The 19,208-nt window shown below is 42.4% G+C and overlaps 1 protein-coding gene across 1 annotated transcript in view; it reads left to right on the top strand.

The window, feature by feature from the left end:
• The window catches only part of LOC112560086, a 62,992-nt gene that overhangs the window by 22,004 nt on the left and 21,780 nt on the right, over nucleotides 1–19,208 (top strand). Inside the window, exon 2 of the mRNA XM_025231658.1 lies at nucleotides 17,750–18,688. Within this exon, the coding sequence (XP_025087443.1) occupies nucleotides 18,643–18,688 (46 nt within the window). The 5' untranslated portion in view covers nucleotides 17,750–18,642. The remainder of the gene's footprint in view (nucleotides 1–17,749; nucleotides 18,689–19,208) is intronic.

Raw genomic sequence — 19,208 nt, 5'->3', positions numbered from 1 at the left:
AACGACAACGGACATGGCAACGGCAAAGGATGTGGACGGATGTCGTGGAGAAAGAATAGCCCACGAGGATGAAAAGGATTGAATGTGATTTACACAAACATGGACAGCGGCTTAAAGCCAAGAGATGGTATGTAATGAAATACCGACGCCATTGTGATATGAAGGCGAATCACAAAGTGACTGTGAACAAAGTAAACAATCAGACCGTCGATAAAACCACAGTGAAGGCGCATAGCAACCACCGCCAACGACAACAGAAAACAGAAATCTAGGATCAGTGAAGACACACGGCCATAAATGTAACCCTCTGCATGTGTAATGTCATATGTCCTCGTTAAGTTTCTCTCGCTTAGTCATGGGGTGGGTAGGGTAGGAATTGCGTGGTATGACTACAGCACATTTTTTTACAATAACTGATGATACAATAACACACACGCACGCACGCGAGCACATAGACATAAATATATATCAGACGACCATTAGCATGCAATTTCAATACAGTTTTAGTGAGACTCCATTACTCCAGGCTAGCATTACCAAGCAGTGAAATTCAAATCGCCATGAAGGAAAAACCATTAGTGGTAGCAATCTTAGAGATAATGATTGGTGACAAAAAACGAAAGCTTCCAGTGGTAGCCATGGAAACAAATAGCTTAGAGACTAGGAGAAGCTGGCTTCGGGCTCGATCTGATATTCTGATCTGATATTTTGACCTTTCTCTCGACCCTGGCGTGGGGAATGATATTCGTCAAGATGGCTTGGTGTCATGTGGTGAACTCTTGTCGACTTGTTTCCACGAGGTTTACCCTATCTTTTTATTTATATTTGTCTGTCTTTCCTTCTCTCTTTCTCTCTCTCTCTCTACGTGAGATGCATTCGCCTGGTCTTAGAACCTCACAATATTTGCTGAGCGATATCTTGCAATCGGCTTACAATACCAGGAATGCAGTTTGGGAATTCCTGACGCGAGCATGAGCATACAGGTAATAATAATAATAATAATAATAATAATAATAATAATAATAATAATAATAATAATAATAATAATAATAATAATAATAATAATAATAATAATAATAATAAAAAGTATTGTCGCATTGACATATATCCTGTAAAGTAAGACCTTTATCCAGAGAACACGAAATACTTCGCTGTCTTGACAGTTCGACTCAAATCTTGGGTGGATTTCTAACGGTTGTTCAGTGGACATTTTCTCGTCTTACACTGCTGAAGGCCGCAATGGCATCTTGGACAATCAGAACCATGTCCCTTCTCCACACCCGGAGACATTTCCTAGGATGCCCTCCCCGTGTTTAAGAGGAGATGGGTGAAAGGCAAACACCGGAGGCCAACGGTTGCATTTGAAAAGAACAATTGCTGGCAGTTATTTACACACAAGGGATGGATAACTAAAGGAATAGACGGAATGTAGGAGAATATGAAAGCTATAGAAACTGTTGTATTGCGCTAAGAGCTCTGTTTTGTGGACAGAAGTTTAATTGTTTCGTATTAAATATTAATTTATAATGAGGCTTGATTGCTTGTTTTAGGCAGAAAGCTAATTGAGGAAGTTTTGAGTTGAGCTGCGACGTGGTGTGCATTCATTAAGTTCCGCCTTTAAGGCTTAAAAGAAACTGAAGAAATTTGCTGAAAAATAATATTTCTTGAAATTTTACAGACACAGAATTACAATTTCTTGCTCTAAATTCCTTGGGGTTATTTCGAGGAATTTTGATCCTTTTCTCCAAGTATATTAATAACTTATGCTTTCGTAGTTCTTTTATGCATAAATTAATTTTAAAAATTGTTTCCATCTAAATGTATAATGAATCTCCTTTTCATGCACTGACTACTATGTTAATTAATCATCACCCCAAAACCTAGTTGTGAGTTACACATCTCTCTTATTTGTTTTTGAATTTGTTTGGTTGTTTCTCCATTTTTAGCTCTTGAAATGTGACTAAAACATGCTATTATCCTAAAACAAACTAAAAGTCGAAATCCTTGAATATACATGGAGAAAGGCTATGTTTTACTTACCTCAATGTTTTGCTGCTAAAACGGGAGTTGATGCATCTAATAACGGTTCTGACTGACAGTTTATTTCTGTTTATTTCTCGCTGAATGCAACTCTCTGTTCGTGGTAATAAGATGGTGAGACAGTATAATTTATTAGCACAGACTATAACATGATATCGCATGTTTTTTGTTTTGATGTCAAGCGGGCACAACTACCTACTTGAACTTTCCAGAACATGCATGCCACGTGTATCGCTCTTCAGCACGTTACCACGGCAACAGCCATGACATCATCTATTAATGGTAGCACGCGGAGGGAGCAGGATAAGCACTTATTTTAGTCTGGTTTTTTCCCACTCAGATGACAATGATTAAACATTCCACTTCTAACTGAGTATAAGAAAAGGAAAATAAAATTTAAAAATTTTAAATAAAATGTGCAGTCATAGCTTCTAGTTGATGACTTTGATACTTTAGAAAAATTGTGTTTTAAACTAAATGTTCTGAATTGATGAAGGGAATCGATGTGTTCAACATCTAACGTATTAATATCGTAGACTGTAGTAAGACTGTCGATTCAAATCTCGTTTCGGGGGTCACGTGACCTATCCACAAGACTGACCTTCTGTGATATATTCAAGAACTTCTTTTTTTCCAGATATCTCTCCATCCTCTTTATAACCCAGTATCGCGTAGTGAAAAAATTAGTCATTACATGACATTAAAGCAGTTTCCCAGATAAGAGTTTTCTTCCACGTGATCTCCTGGTTGATGTGCGACCGAGGTGTGACGAAAGTGTCGATGAAGAGTTTGGCCAAGACTGTTTTATTCTATTTGCCTGTTAGTGTCATTCTCTACACAAAATCAGTCTTAACTCGCTCACAGCAGTTTCACAAATTTTGTCTATTCGTCACTAGACCGGACACATGTGTTGCAGATGATTGATCGGGCAGAACCGGAAACAGCAAGATGACGTCGGTGGAATTTTCTCGTGACGTCAGTGAGAGAGTACTTATATCACGTGTGGTAGAAGCACGTTCAAAAAATATAGAACAATTTGGGCGATCTTCACCTTCGTCTCTCGTGTGACCGGAAATAGCAAGATAACTTCCGGATGACACCATTACGAATCAGAGTGTTTATGCTACTTTCGGTTTAAAGATGTTCAATACTGAGTCGTCTGGTAACTCTGTTTGTTACTAAGAACAGAACAATGTTTACTTCACAGTCAGTGTGGTCCAGAAATATCCAGTCTCAATTAGCTGAGGTTGATTGAGACCGTGAGGGTCTTGGATTCAGTCTGCATCACCAACGACCGCACGGCAACGATGATCGATAATGATAAGAAATCAGAAAGTAAAGTGCTTAGGAAGTGCCAACATTTATACAGACCAGCTCAGTCCTACTCCAAATCTTATAAATAAATCAGAGTGTGGTGTAGTGTCTTTAAATGTTTTTTTTTTCAGCGGCAGTTAAAATCCGGACTGTGTGTCTGATCCTCACGGACTTCGGTAAAAAGTTTGTTTTCGTCTGTGGCTCCATCGTGGATTATGTTTTGCTGGTGTGCGTTGGTCCTGACATGGTTATTTTTGTTGCTTTTCTCCACCGTTCAGTTACCGGTACTGCCAATGTTACATCAAAGATTGTATGAGGGTCTTGTGAGCTCTGCGCAGCGCAAAGTTTAGGTAAGAGAGATAGAGACAGGATGGGAGAGAGCGAGTCGCAACACTTATACACCCTCCCCCTGCACTTCAAATGCTAAACGTCGTCGTCCTCGTCGTCCTCCTCCTCCTCCTCATCATCATCATTCACAGAAAGCAGTCAAAACTGCATCATATATGTTCACGGACAAGTCCTAATTAACAAAAGGTGCCACTAACTGTAATTTTTGGACATTTTTGGACTTATATCTGTCGCCTAAAGTGACCTTATGTACTGATTCAACCTTTCGATGTCATATTGCGCGATCCTTTGGGAAACATCATAACTTTTTTCCCAGTTTCTTGATTTGTCAACAAGTATGTAATTCAATGATGATAAATCGAAAGTTGATAAAATCGCAGCTGAAGACTAGAGATTTGCGTAAATCAACCTCTAGTTTATATATATATGCTAACGGCTAACACACATCCAGTCATACATTCTTAAACCCATCCTCACACACACACACACAGAGTTTCCCATAAATACCGTCGGAGGTGGTAGAAAGAAATAAAGGAAAAAATATGTCTTGGCAAACTATTCTAATCGGATTGCAATGTTGCGTACATACATTTGGAGAGCATCTCGAGAAGACATATTCAAATTCATCCGCTGTATTTTTTTTTTCCCTTCTGTCACATGCACATCTGTGCAACATTCCATGTCTGGTTAAAAGACACGAGAAAAGAAAAAGGCAACTTTAAACAAAACAAAAAAACAAACAAGCACAAAATCCCACCACACCTCTGTCTTCTCGATGTCCTCATCAGACGCTATTAATAAAACATGGCGGCTAAATAAAACCAAACTTGTAACCAAGCTCGTAAAGCTGTTGTTAGACCAAAGTCATCGACACCAGCGCCAATCTATCTCTTCGACTGATAACAAAAACCGGAAAGAGATATTCCATTTCCATTAACGACAGTGGCTAGACGAGCGCCACGTCTATTTTTAGCTTCAGCTATGGCGTGGTCCTCCTATGACGTCAGCACCGCTCAACGAGACACTAAAGCTCGCAAAATGGCTGCCTACCCTCGGGATAACTTATGGTGTAGTTTACTTCTTCGCTGTAATGAGACTGTCATGCTTGTTTTTTCTTTGAACAGATTATTGATTGATTTATTTATTTTCGCATTCAGTGCAAGTATTTCGTGTTCCAATATTTACATTTGATGTATAGTGTCCGCCTCATTTCTTTAGAGTAAGCTCCCTTGATCCTGTCAGACCTCTGTAGATTCTTTAGCTTCTACTGTGTTTCCAGATGGATCCAGTCCCCTTGAGCAGGAATGGTCTGCCCTCCACTCCACAATTACAGAAACAGCCTCGAGAGCGGCGGCCAAGAGGGGTAGGGGTTAAGATGAGGGAGATGGGGTTAAGAAGCAATCCTGAAGTGGCGATGGACGGTGACACTTAGAAGATGATGGGACAGAGTATTGGCAGGTGGGGGAGTTTGAGGGGTATGTAAGACCTGGCATACCGTTATTCTACCCCACCCACCACCGTAACATTCATGCTTGTTATTCCACAGAAATATTCCTCCTCTCAACCGCTCAGCTCCGAACACCGGCCCGGTAGGTAGAGCCACTACCCTAGTTTGGCCGATGAATTCATCAGTCACTTCATCAATCACTTATTCATTCATGGCGCGGACCGAAGCCTGCCATCGAGCCAGTCGGCGGGCCAGGCCACCAGCCATCGATTTGGAAGTTCCAAAGACGTTTGGTTCCAACAGTCGAGGAAAGAGCGAGGGGAGAGAAATCCATTGACAAGGGCTGTCTTTAGCGCGACGTCTGATGATCAGAGTGTCAACCGTACATTCGTGATGACTTCCCCACACCCACACTTCATCCCCACTCCCCATCCCGGCTCGTTAAGACTGTAAGATTTCCAATATAATTGCTGGCTTTCGCAAGCCGGCTCTGATCGTATTGAATATTCGCTTTTTATGTTCCATCGTTGTGACAACGGATTTGAAAAAAAGATGGAATGTCAGGCTGGGATGATTTTGTTCCAGGTAGGCTTGTCTCTGTACACCTGTCGTTGACCGTTGAAACAGACCATGTGGGATCAGTTCTGTTCTGAAAAATAAGTTTAATATCCACTGTTTCCGACAAAATTTAATAACAGCATCTGCCACAATATAAGTAATAATCATAAACACAATATTTGCTTACAAGTGGTACTGATTTTTTTCATAAGCCTAAAAGGATAGTAAGGTAAAGAGTCGCATAGTCTAATGGTGTTCAGTGCAGTAAATTGTAAGTGGTTCATCGTGTCTAATGGCTTTTATGCTACTGTATGAGTACATGAATGTCTTTTAGCTAGAATGATATGTACACGGGAATCTCTAAAGAACAGAAAATTTACAAAATCGAAACAAAAAGATTAATTAGACGCCATTCGACTTAGGTTACAAATAATGGCTGGAGTTCCCACGCCTGACAATGTGTTGCGGAGTTTGTGGCTCTACCGTCGTTAAAAATAATGTCTTTGGTCACGTGTTGGACAGCAATAAGGCCTGTGGTCTTATTCCGCCACGCATGTACCCAGCGCCTGCGCAGTGAAGTCAGTCCGCCTGGCCAGTCCCGACATTCCCCGCCATTGCCGTCTTGCGTGTCCGTTCTGAGGACAGGGGCGCGCGCTTCCATGGCGACTGCAAGTCTGCGAGGGAAGTCGGTGTATCCTCCCACTGACACTAAGGTCGACTCTGCGGAAACCGTTGGGAGGGAGGTGGATGGTGGGCGATGGGAGACTGGTGGGGGAGAAAGGGAAAGGTTGGGTGGGAGACGGCTGTTTAATGCTGATGACGTCTGACGCCCCAGCCTGACGTTCTTCCTGACGGGCCGCAGTAATTAAATGGACCCCATCTCTGATGACTTGCTCGCGCCTCCAGGCGAGCGTCAAATATTTGGTGATCGGGACTTAAGTTTCGGGCCCGCCATTTCTGAAAGCAGCTGTGCGCGGGGGAAGAGGGAACATTGGCGCCCTGCGCAGTTGACACAAATGTGGCGGCCGAGACGTCTGGGAAGGAAGGAAAACAACTGCACAGACGGTCAGGCCAAGAAAGAACAAGGGAAGAAAACGAAAAAAGATCGCCATTGTTATTCCGGATGAAGGATGGGAGACCCTGAGTTGCACTCCGTCGCGTTCGGAGAAAGTAGTGCAAACTCTTCTCTCTCTTGTCTGTTAAGGAATTTCACAAGAGACAAGTTTCTCCGTGGGTCTCGAAAGACCTGCTATCTTAAGTTGTGCTAACCTTCAGAATATTTACCTCACAGGTTCCAAATCAGCCAGCCTCATCTTCCCTTTCTACTCTCGATTCACTTCATCTACCCTGGCCAACAGAGACCAGGAGGTCTTGGTCAAAGAATAATTGAAAGGTTTGGTTGCAGAGCTCTTGGAGAAAAAAATGGCAAAGGGTCCTACTGACCTGAGGGCTATCTTTGAAAGATAAAGGCTAAGAAAGTAAATCCCTACAGAAATCATGATATTTAGCATCACTGGGCAAAGGGTTTCTACGATGAAAGTACTGCCCTGGGTCTAGTGTTCGGGACGACCACAACCCGCCGGCTGATGGGGTATCGGGTGCAGTCTCGCCTACAGAGGAGATGGGCGTCACCTCGTGTACAAGACCAGTGATGGAATCAAGATTAGACAACGCAGATAGAATGTCATGGTGGATCAGTCGAAACCTGGATGAACAACGACCGCGTATCTTCCATCAACAAACTCCCGATGGTTGTGTGTGTGAGTGTGTGTAGGGTGGGGGATTTTTATGGAACCACACCAGTAAAGCTGAGAAAAAATCCATAGGTACGTCGAACTTTCGCACGGCAAGGTGAGACAGGTACAGCAGTACGGCAAGGGGAGACAGGTACGGCAGTACGGCAAGGTGAGACAACCCACTCGTAAACTAAAACGATACCGGTGGGACTTTGTTTGTTGGACTGAACGGAGGTCACATGGCAAGGTCTGAGGAGACAAGTGACGAAGGTAACAAGGTTTGATCTTCCCGTCACCAGTTGCTACCATCTTTGCCATGCATGAGTGAGCGAGGACAGGTCTTGCTTACATCACCCAGGCAGCGCACGTGATCCTCTAAGATTTCGTAAACACCTACCTCATGGAAAACACGTACACCTTGTGTTTCACCATCCTCGTGACTTGCGTTTGCAGGATCGTCTTAATTTTTTGTTATAGCCTGTGTAGCAGCACACGAGGGTTTAGTCACGATGGCGACTTGACACATTTCAGTTCTGTTCACTTACGTACAAAGTTATGGATAATAATTAGTCAACGTCTAGTTCACTGTTCACTGTACGGTGGCTTCTTGTGGCAGCAGTTTGTTGGGTCAACGACTGGTGAGCTTCGATATGCAGCATGCAGTGGAATGACTATGCCGCTTCTTACATGTTTTGAACAGAACTACCTGTACATCCCGATGTTCTTTATCATGGAGAGGAGAAGGTTAATAAGAATGAGGATGGATAGGACTGATGACGAAACCATTTTGTGACCATCATCGACACCTCTTCTTGGACGCACAAATAACAATTTAGTTACCTACACACTATGCACAAATAATACTTTGGACTTGTCCTTCCAGTATTCCTTCTTATTCTTCCGTCTTTTACTTTTGTTCTGTCTTCCATTTCTCAGTCATTCGCACTCCAAGAAACCAAAGTTTTCATTCTCAGCTAGCTCGCGAAAACACAATTTTCTTAATAAGGGCAATGACTGCAGTTCTGCTGTTCTTACGAGAATTTAAACCGCAAGCGGGCTTCTTCCTGTACCGGAAGCGAGCATGGCTTCCTTCTAGAACATAACAAGTAGCGAGTTCCAGATGCACACGAAGACCATCAGCTCCCACTCTCAGATTCGCGAAGCTGACGTCACTTCCGCACCATTGGCAGCCAGCGGAAACGGTTCTTATTCTTTCTTGTCTTCGTGTAAGGTGTGCGCGCGCGTACACACACACACGCTGGTCGTGTTTGCGCATGCTCGGCTCTCGCTGTTCTGCCAATTCATCTGCCACCATGGTCTCTGAAGCTCTTCTGATTGACTTCCTGTGGTCGGAAAAGGAGCGAGACAGCACAGCTTTGGGTTGATTATATGAATTTTTGTTCCTTTTTATATTCTTTATGATTAGGGTGCGTGTGTGTGTGTGCGCGCACGTGTTCAAAGGAAGAATTTTTTTTTATATAGAAAAAGCTATTTTCGATATAATGGTGAGATGTTTTCAACCTCACGCACGGAGGCGAAGGAGGAAGCCGGAACAAAATGTTGTGGAGATTCGTTTTTTGCAGCGCCTGGGCAATTTCGGCGGCAGAAATGAGTCCGGCCACTTAGAGGCGCGGAGTGAGACAAGGTCGGGGACTGGCCCCCAACTGTCGGATCTCGTGTTGCGGGGACACTCCGTATCGCTGCGCCCAAGGAATAACAAACGCCCACCGGAAACCAGCTGCTCGTGAGGATGGAAATAAAAGGCCGCAGTTTCTTTCTGGAAGGATCGACTAATCATGTGCTTGCGCCTGCACGTGCGTTTGAGTGTGTGCATTTGAGCGAACGTGTGAGAGAGAGAAGGAGGAAGGTTGGGGTGTTGGTGGGGAAAGGAAGAAGTCACCAATGCATGAAACATGACTGTCACCAAACAGATGCTACCTGTACAGACTACTGATGTAGTTGTTGCTGTAATAGTTATATTCTGTACTATTTTTAGGAATTATTTTGTCTTTGCTCTGTGTATATTTTCGTGAAATAAAGAATTACGAAGCTTTTTTTTCATTATCTTTCTGTTGATGGAATTTATGGACATGACATTTGAAAATTTTACTGATCTTACAAAGAAATTAAAAACATATTTGAGTGACCTTTAGCGAGCGACTGCAAAAACGTGAGTTGTGGCGTAACTCTGTTTATTCTGAGGGTGTTGTCTCCCTTTCCAGTGCGGGGACGTGGGTGGCGTAATGGTTGTGACTGAATTCCTTTTTTATCCTGTCACAATCTCATTTATAGGAAGAAGAGTTTACCTTTCTGGACTGGAGGAAATCTACACCTTCCTAATGGCTAGCAAAACTTATTTAAACTGTTATACGTGAAGAAAAAAATCTCATTTGCTGCTTGCGAAAAGGTTTGTGAAGATAAATTTCGTTTGTTGCGCAATCTAATGAAAGGTTAATTCCAATTTTTGCGGATTGTAACTGAAGGGAAATTTATCGTAGCGATCCTTTGGAGACTGGTACTGAGCTCGGTATTGAAGCACCAGTACTCCTCCACCCAACCACTGGTGAAGCGAAAGGCCGAGTGGTTAGATGTGTACTGGTTCGATACCCGTGTAGCGCAGGAAATCTCTCAGTCGACCCAGCTGGCGGGAATGGGTACCTGACTCCATAGAGGTTTGGGGGAGGTAAGGCATCGCATCGATATATAAAACTGACCCCGAGAAAAGTGAGGTCTCTTTGTCGGGGGGTCGGGGTTGACCTTTTACCTTTATTGCTCCACCCAACCACTCACCGATTCCACTGCGTCTTTCACTTCTTTGTTCTCCTGCTTTCATTCCATCTCTTCTCTTCATCTGTGTGTGAGACAGAGTGAGAAAGAAAGAGAACGAGTGTGTGTGTGGAAGGATTGGAAAGAATACCCACCCACAACCCTTTCCACCTTGCATCGCTCGTTGTGACAAAGTAGTGGAAATCCGATTGAATTGACCCGATCTTCTTGCCTGACACAATGAACATCTGCATGGGTTCTAGCACCAGTATCTCCTTCTTGCCAGCTTTTTCCAGAAATTAAACTTTTCTGTCAACAGGACTTTGTTAATCAGATTTAGGAGACAAAAATTTTAAAAAAGAGAGACTGGGACGAAACATCTGTCCTTATATGATCTCCTTACCTTTATTATTTAATAATGTGACAGTTGTATTATGATAGCTGCCACTCATACCGTGATTATCCTCCAATGTAGGGGGAGGAGTGTTAGCTTGCGGGAGGGTGGGAGGAGTATTATAGAGTGTGTGGAGGTATTAGAGAGTGTGAAGGAGGAATGTCTGAGTGTGTGTGGGGGAGAAGTATTAGAAAGTTTTAAGTTTTCCCTCGTTGTCATTCCTGCCACCTCCAGGTCCTGTTCCTCCCCGGCGCATGCCTACACGTCTCCATTACCTCCATGTTTCCTGACCCGTCGGCTGGCGATCATTTTTCCCTTCTCTCTCTCCCTCTTGGTGAGTCTGCCCCTCCCGGTGCCTGGCGTTAATTAGGCGGCCGCCGAGGGCCGGCAGTTAGGGCGTGCGGCGTGGCCTCTAATTACTACTGCTATCACTCCTCCTTGCCCGCTAACAGCTTCGGTTAATTAGTAAACAGCTTCTTGCTTACCCTCGCTGTCGCCAGGGGTCGCCCATCTCTTCAGCGGGTGAGGCTTGTCTGCCGATCTCACTCTGCTCACCGGCTGATGGCGCTAGTAGTAGAGTCGTTTTGTAAAATTAACGTATTATATGTCTCTCTTTATGTCTCTCTTCTCTCTCTCACACTCACATCCATCTCTCTCTCTAATGATGAGTCACAGCGTGTCGTATTGCAAAGGTTGCCCAAGTCATCTAACTTCCATCTTAATAGTCCTCTCGAAAAAAATTTGATGAACTTGCTGGTCGAATATCTTCGATTTTTCTGTAACTTTCTTTGAACACTGTTACCTAAAGTCATCAGAAATCTCATCTAGTCGGTGATTTGTTATCGAATAGTCAAGCTTCTCAACCAGAGGGCTTCTTACAGCTGTCTCGACTACAGCGCACTCCTTGGTCTCGGTAAACAAAACCTTTACGAACTGATGTCCCTCTGTAATACTTTCCGTGTCTTTCCGCACTTCTTTTTTTCTCTCGTCTTCGCTAATTCACTTCTTCCGTCAGCCTTCCAGGACCAAACCTACTGTTGACGTCACCAAACAAAGCTTAATTGCGGTCTCGCGCGTCTAGGAACCAGCCATTGCAGTTGATCAAATACTGTCCCTCGCAGCTCGAGCTGGAAGTAGGATATATACATTTACGAGTTCACCATCCTCCGCAATTCAACTCCCCAACGGCTTATCTGCGCATGCTCACCGGTTTTGGCGTCGCCAAGGACGCCACTGGAGAAGTTTTAATGCGCAACTTCCGGCGTCATTGTCGCTGCATTAAATGTGAACGCGGAGAATAGTCGGCGACTGGCAGCCATTTTGTCTCGAATGAAGTTCACACGATCTGGGTTTTTTTTCTGTTGCAATTTATCATTTTCAGATGTTGCACAGATGCGGCAGTTGATGATGGAAGGTTGCGAAAGTGATGATGAATCTATCCTGCTCGTGAATGGAAGAATTGATGGACTCCATCTTGGTTTCTCTGTGAAATGGAGCGCGCGCTTGAGTGTGTGTCTGTGTTATTGAATGGACTACCTGTGCGGATTATTACCCTGTTAACTATAATTTATTCAAATTTAATTACTCTATCCTCTTAGGCTAAACCAGATCCCCATCCGGCACATGAACTAAGTTTTTGTTCAGCGTCCATTCTGCCCAGAGCATTAACTTTATGGAAAACATTTCCTTACAGAAAACATTTCCAAACATTTCACAGAGACAACAACTTGTGCAGCTGTTCACTTCTGCACCCTCATCCCACTGAACCCCCACCTCCCATCTTTAAATTTCCTTTGTTTAATCGACTGAGCCTCTAGAGATTGTCAAACGACCACTTTACGGACGATAAATGATCTTCGTAGTTCTCTACAATTCCTTCAGCAAAAAAAATCAATCAAAAGAACAACGATGACATCAGCTGCTCATTATTTATTTATTTTTGGAAATTTTTCCCGTCTTTAGAATCAAATGTCTCTGTTTTCTGGTTGTTGAGGCAACATGTTCGTGGAAGCCCCAACATTCTATCCGTCGCTACTGCGCATGCGTGGCGGAGTTATCTATTCTGACTTCCGTATGCGCGCAGCTCCAGGTTTGTCCTGTAGTCCAGTCTACCGTGTATTTAAATGTGTTTGTGCAGGCACTTAGTGTCTGCTCGCCTGGTTTTGTTCGTCTCCCCCTGAGTCTGGCACGACACTTCGGGGATTTCTCGACGGTCCTATTTGTGCAGCGTATCTGCGGCATCCATTCCCAGGGGGGACTCTCCCTCTCCCTCCCCGCTCAACTGACCATCTGCCCGCTATTGTTGCCCGTGAATACTTTGACACTTTTACTACCGGAACATCTAGGTTGATGAACGCATAGAGGCATGTTCATCGAGACCGAGGGTTTGTGAGGGAGGCTGTGAGATGGAGAGGGGAGGCAGAAGGTGCAACATTTGTGTCGTTTCGGGCAGGGATGGGGAGTAGCTGTAGCTAGGCTACAGCTACTGTAGCTGGCTACAAATTTTGTAGCTTGTAGCTTAGCCGGCTACAAATTAAAAAAAAGTAGCTTGTAGCCGTAGCTACATTTTAGAAAGTAGCTGTAGCTTGGCTACATGTTGGCTACTTTCACGACCATTCGTCGACAGCGTGTCAGCAAGACGACGACAGCCACTGCTCTCACTGCTCGGTGTCTTGACAGCCAGACACCACGTGTCTCGCACGCTCAGTAACCGGAAGTACCGGGTCGTCCATGTGGCGGGAGCGATTTGAAAAACGAAGATGGACGTACCCATCAATTTCCAGCCTTATTTGAAATTTTTTTACATTTTGCGAAGCCACAAAATGTGGGTATAGTTTCAAATGCAAGAATTGTTGAGAGATTGTTCAGTCTGGCAGGACTTATCATGACAAAAGCTGCGCACTAGGGTGACAGACAGCAACTTCGAGGCCAAAGTTCTGGTCAAATTCAATTCCATGAAGGACTAAAAGAATGTAGATTTGTTTAAGGTTACCGGTACACTCCAAAAATTAAAATCCATATTTTAAATATCTTTAGGGGTTTTTTTAATATAGAGTAACAAAATAACATAAATATAGCACTTTAAAACTGGTTTTGAGTACCTAAAGTGAAAATTGTGACTTTAATCAACGATTTTGTTTCAAAACGTACAAGCATTTTAAAAACAAATTTACACAATACCATAAGTCATATACCAAAGTTTTTGGATTTTTTGTAAACTAGAGGCACTGATAAGAAAAACTGAAGCATAAGGCGTTTTGATATCTCAAGATTTCTAGGAGATATAAAAAATCAGACATGGTACCCCCGACTCAGTGTGAATGTGGCAATTAAATATTTAGAAAATATTTAGAAAAATGTTAATTTTATCAAAAGTAATGTTTATTACCATATTCTCAAATGCATCACTTTGTAGCTTATGCATTTCTAAACAAAATTGCAAAATTGTACTGCTGTAGCACAAGCCAATCTTGAGAAATATGTTTTTATAGTTTAGGACTGGATGTCAAAAACGACAAACAGAAATTCAAGCTTAAAGATTTAAAATAAATATATCTTGTATCAGATCATTTTTGAAAAATATATTTCAGTGTTTATATGCTACAATTGACATCCTACTATATAATTAAAGTCTATTCTAGTATGCCAGGACTATACTTTTCACCCTATCAGCTTTTGGAAACAATTAGTTTGTGTTCCTTTCTTTGTTTTCAGTGTCAGTGTTAGAAAAAAATGCCTTATAATCTGCTTGCCTAAATTAGATTAAGCAGTGTTTTACTTATATTCCATGCAAACTCATTTATTTCAATGGTCTGTTGTTCATTGTCACAGTATTGATAAGAGGTTGACATTTTTCATCACCACATAACCTAACTTATTGAAAATTCCACCAGGTACCTGATACTTAAGCATCTGTTTAGTTTTCATTTCTAAGTAATAGGGAACAAATAGTTATAGAAAACAAATGTTTATCGGAAAACTTGTATAATTTCTTTTGTCACTAAAACAGGATGAGGAAAAAGATCCAGAAATGTTTAATATAATCGTAAAATATGTGTACTTATTGTGTGAAAAAGGCCGGGGGAGGAAGGGTGCAAGGAATGAATGAAAGCATTTATGGATTCACTAAATAAAATTGTCGGTATATCGCAGTTCTCCGTTTCATTATTATAATAAAAACTTTGTAAAGCAAGTAATAGTGTTTTGTGTGTATGTTTGATGTTTGTGTATGTTGCTACAGCCAGCTGGCTACAGCTAACTTGTTATAACATCACGCTTTTAAAAGTAGCCCAAAGAAGCTGGCTACATTTTAAAAGTAGCTCAAAGTAGCTGGCTACTTTTTGGAAAATTGTAGCTGTAGTGTAGCCGGCTACATTTTGAAAAAAAGTAGCTGTAGCCTAGCCGGCTACAAATTAAAAGTAGCTTGCCCATCCCTGGTTTCGGGGATGCACGTTCGGTCAGGGTGCATTCAAACGAATCTCAAAATCTCTTCCTCTTTTCATCTCTCTCACGTACACACACACTTCGAGATCATGCCCATCCCCTACAGACCCTCCTAATAAATAAATAAATAAATACCACTTATGAAAAAAGCCTAATTTGTTGCATTCAGCCGCAGGAGAAAGAAAAAGAGTACTCTAACCAATTGCACGTGCTTTCAGACAATTTTCGTTTTTATTTTTTTACCAGTTTTCGAATATGTTTTTAATCGCTTTGTGTGGCTCTAGGCGTCTATAAACTGTTTAGCGTATGATAAGACAGGGAGTACTTGAGACCGAATCAAATGATTTCCGCTGTTAGGCTAAGTGAAAAAAAACCCAAGTTTTTAGATGCATATCCCTTCAAATTGAAAAACATGAACACTAATGAGGTTAGTTAAAGCGTTTGCTAAGAACTTTTTCCCAAAAAAGGTTAGCTGAATATTTGCTACGAAGTGTTTAGCAAAAGAGTTCAGTGGAACATCTACTAATAAAATTTTACTTAAGTGTTTGCAAATAACGATGCTATCAAAAAAGGTGACATGAGCATCTGCTAGTCGTTTAGTAAAAACGGTTAGTTGAGCGTCTGGTAAGAAGTTTAGCAAAGAGGCAAGTTGAAAAGCTCCACGACATATACTATTGACAGTTTAGCAAAGTAAATTAGCTAAGCGTCTTGTTTAGCCAAAGAGATTAGCTGTCTACTAATCACAAGAGAGGAGTTGCAGTTAGTCCGGGCATTAGCTCTAAGGAGCATAACTCCACCAGTGACTCCGATAGCAAGGGCCGTCATCCAAGCTGGTATCACAGGATGAAGAAGACGCACCCTCGTCCACACCAACACTCTGTCTGGTTACGTCCCCTCCGCACAGCAATTTCCGCTACGTGGTTATGCGAATCTATGCATAATTCGAATAACAGTGAAGGAGACAAGAGAGAAAATGGAAAGCGGGTGAGAGGGGAGGTGAGAGTGGGGAGGTTAGGGGGGTGGGATAGAGTGAAAGGGGAGCAAGTCAGCTTTTAAGTTGTCATGGCAATATCGACGCCGCGCACGTTGCACGGATCTTCTTGCTCTTGGGAAGACACATCAGGCGGTAGATGAACTGAAACAATTGCTGTCAAAGCTTCCCGTTCTGTGTATGCGTAAGATTAACACAAAAAATGGATGTCTGGCAATTTTCTCAGCTGGTTGGGAGTCTCTGCTGGTGTCGGAGGTCGCGATCGTGGGTGACGCCATGGCTAGACCGGCCGCCATCTTCACGAGAGGTGAACAGGTGGTTCTGGCGCCTGTCTCTTGGCAGATCAACACAAAAATGACTTTGAGTATCTCTTCACATTAAATTCTACAGCGCAGTTCTGCGTCGATGTTGTCTATGGTCGCGTGACAAGCGGATGTCGTCTTCCCGTCTCCAATGTCAGCTTCCTCCCGGCTACAGCAACCTACTCTCACCTTCCTTTCTGTTTTTACGTTTCACATATATTCTTTCTTTTCTGTTTTTCACTCACTTTCTCTTTCTCCCTTAATCTGAACCAATGGTGGTGTCAATAAATGATCAAAGGTCAAAGGTCTCACTAATCTGTCTCTGTCTTTGTATATGTCTCTGACTGTTTTTCCTTACTCCATCGTGGTCTTTCTTTTTGTTTGCGTCTTTCATTCTTTCACATGAACATAATAGTAACTCGTAACATAACTCGTGTGTGTGTGTATAAGTGTGTATACGTGTGTGTGTGGATGTGTGTGTATGTGTGTGCAGTGCCCCTAACATGCACTTCCCCAGTTACAAGTGGCACGCCATGTCGAAGGACAGTGGCTATTAAAGTTGTTTTTAACAAATCTTTATGTTTCCGCAGTTCTTTCAGATCCTTAATAGCAGATGACAAATCGATCTATGTACGCTGTTCTTTTGAAATTTTTAAATTTTATTTCTCTCCCATACAAAGGTCTCTTGAAATTTTTTTATTTTATTTCTCTTCCATACAAAGAAGAATGACGCCGTTAAATGTGATCTCTATGTGCAATTCATTCTTCCGTGCAATAGCTCTGTTTCGTTAAGAAGTTTTGTAGGAAATGACACTCATAGGTATAAATAATATATGATATATATACGTAAAAACAAACAAACAAACAAACAAACACACTATTCACCACTGATTAGCATGCACTGCTTTCCATGATGATGACGCCACCACTTATGGATGCCGCCATTGTCCTGAGCGGAAGGCAGCAGACGATCTCCAGCCTCGCTCGTTGGTGTCGCCACTGGAGTGCATTTTAAAACTCAAACTTCTTCCGCTGCCAGTGTAATGTTCTCGACAGATGAAGTCACAGCTCTGCCCGCCATTTTGAGCGGAAGTAATTTTTATATAGTCTCGTCAACTTTTAGCAGTTAAAATTTTTTTCTCTTCATTTATGGTCGCTGCCTGGCAATTTTCAGACTTCAAAATGATCCTGGATGAAATGTGGCTCTCATGTGGCCATTTTCGATGAGTAATGACCAGTATTGTTTTTGTATCAATGAGACAGTCTGACTGATTGCTGTTCCTGTGTCTGTGAAACGTCCAATGGTAAATTTTGTAGCCTATATTTCATTCTCATTTATAAAATTACAAGTTACATTTAAATTTCTAATTTTTATCTTTATTTATTTTTTCTTATTGATATTTTTTGCAGGACTCACAGCCCAAGAAATCTAGAAGACTGCACACTTAAGAAGCTTGATATGACCTGTCCTGCCAGTTGGACACAACAATCGTCTTTGGCTCAAGAAGGGTGAGACAGAGATCCTCCTCTTTCCTTGCTGGTTCTTGTTCACGAGTCTGCGGCATCAAATCCTCAGCACCCTCTGTGAGCCGTTCTTTTAAACCAATGTTTTTGTTCTCCTGCCGGATAGGAAATGGAGAATAACAAAACCAGACCTTCTGCCGGAATGTAGCCCGACCAACGGCAGAAAACATCTTACGAAATAATCAAGCAAAGAAGCAGGCAGTCTTTTTTCTCGGGTGTCTCTTGGAAAAAATACTCTGGCGATGCTTTCAGCTTATTTCGTGCAATAAACGAAGACCGGTGCAGCCTCGCAGGAGATAGAGAGAGAGCGGAACAGGAGAGTAGCTGCCCTTTGTCATTTGTCCGGCAATCTTTCTATGCAAGCTTTGGTTAGGGGAGAGAACTGCTGTTCCTGGGGCGGAGAAGATCTTTTGATCACAGTGTTGATCACAGTGCGCCAAAAATTAATGATCACGGCAGCTGCCCGTTGAGTGGACGTGCGTCACGTCCTGCTGTGACGTCACTACGTGGGGAGTGACTCATCACCATGCACCCGCTGTGCGCAAGATAAACAAAGTGCTGGCGTTGTGCGCAGCCAAGGGAAGTAATCGTTGGCGCAGTTTGCTCAGACAGGTTTCGGAGGTAGGGGAAGCCACTGTGCCACTTCTCGTCCGACTCCGCAGTCGCAGGCTGGCAGCATGGGGTGCTGCTGATGGTGCCCTGCCATCTGTCTCTGCTCACCGAGCTGAGGAGGAGAACTGCGGGCTCCGATGGGTTGACCTGCTTCAGCGAGGACTAAAATGTCCCGTCTGGTGTACAGAAAGACATGGCGACTGACTCTGCTTGGTGAGGATTTTCATTTCCCTTTTCTTCTTCGCTCTTTCTTTCCCTTTCCATCTCCTCTTTCTTTCGTTTGTTTCTATTTTGCTTTGTATTTTATTTATCTTTCTTTGCTTCTTTCACTTTCTGTTTTCTTTATTGTTTGTTTGTTTCTTTGTTTTTGTTTGGTTCTTTTCGTTTTCCTTATTTCTTTCTTTCCTTTTGTTTTTTGTTTGTTTCTGTTTTTTTATTCCTCTTCCTTGTTCTGTTTTTATTCATCCTTTTCTGTCCATGTAGATATACACATTGATGCACACATTTTCCTTCTCCCAATATCCTTCTGTTTTCTTTCTTAGTTTTTGTTTCTCTTTTAGTTTGTTTATTAATTTATTTTGTTAGAAAGTATAAATGTGAGTGTGTATATATTTATTCACATACGGTATGTGTGTGTATATATATAAATGGTCATTGAAAGTGAAATACTTCCCACATCATCGCGACCTGCCGACTTACACAATATTGATAACTTTTAACTCTTAATGAATTT

This window comes from Pomacea canaliculata, linkage group LG3 (assembly GCF_003073045.1).
Source record: "Pomacea canaliculata isolate SZHN2017 linkage group LG3, ASM307304v1, whole genome shotgun sequence".
In the NCBI taxonomy this organism is placed as follows: Eukaryota; Metazoa; Mollusca; class Gastropoda; order Architaenioglossa; family Ampullariidae; genus Pomacea; species Pomacea canaliculata.
This window is presented reverse-complemented; position numbering and strand designations above follow the sequence as displayed.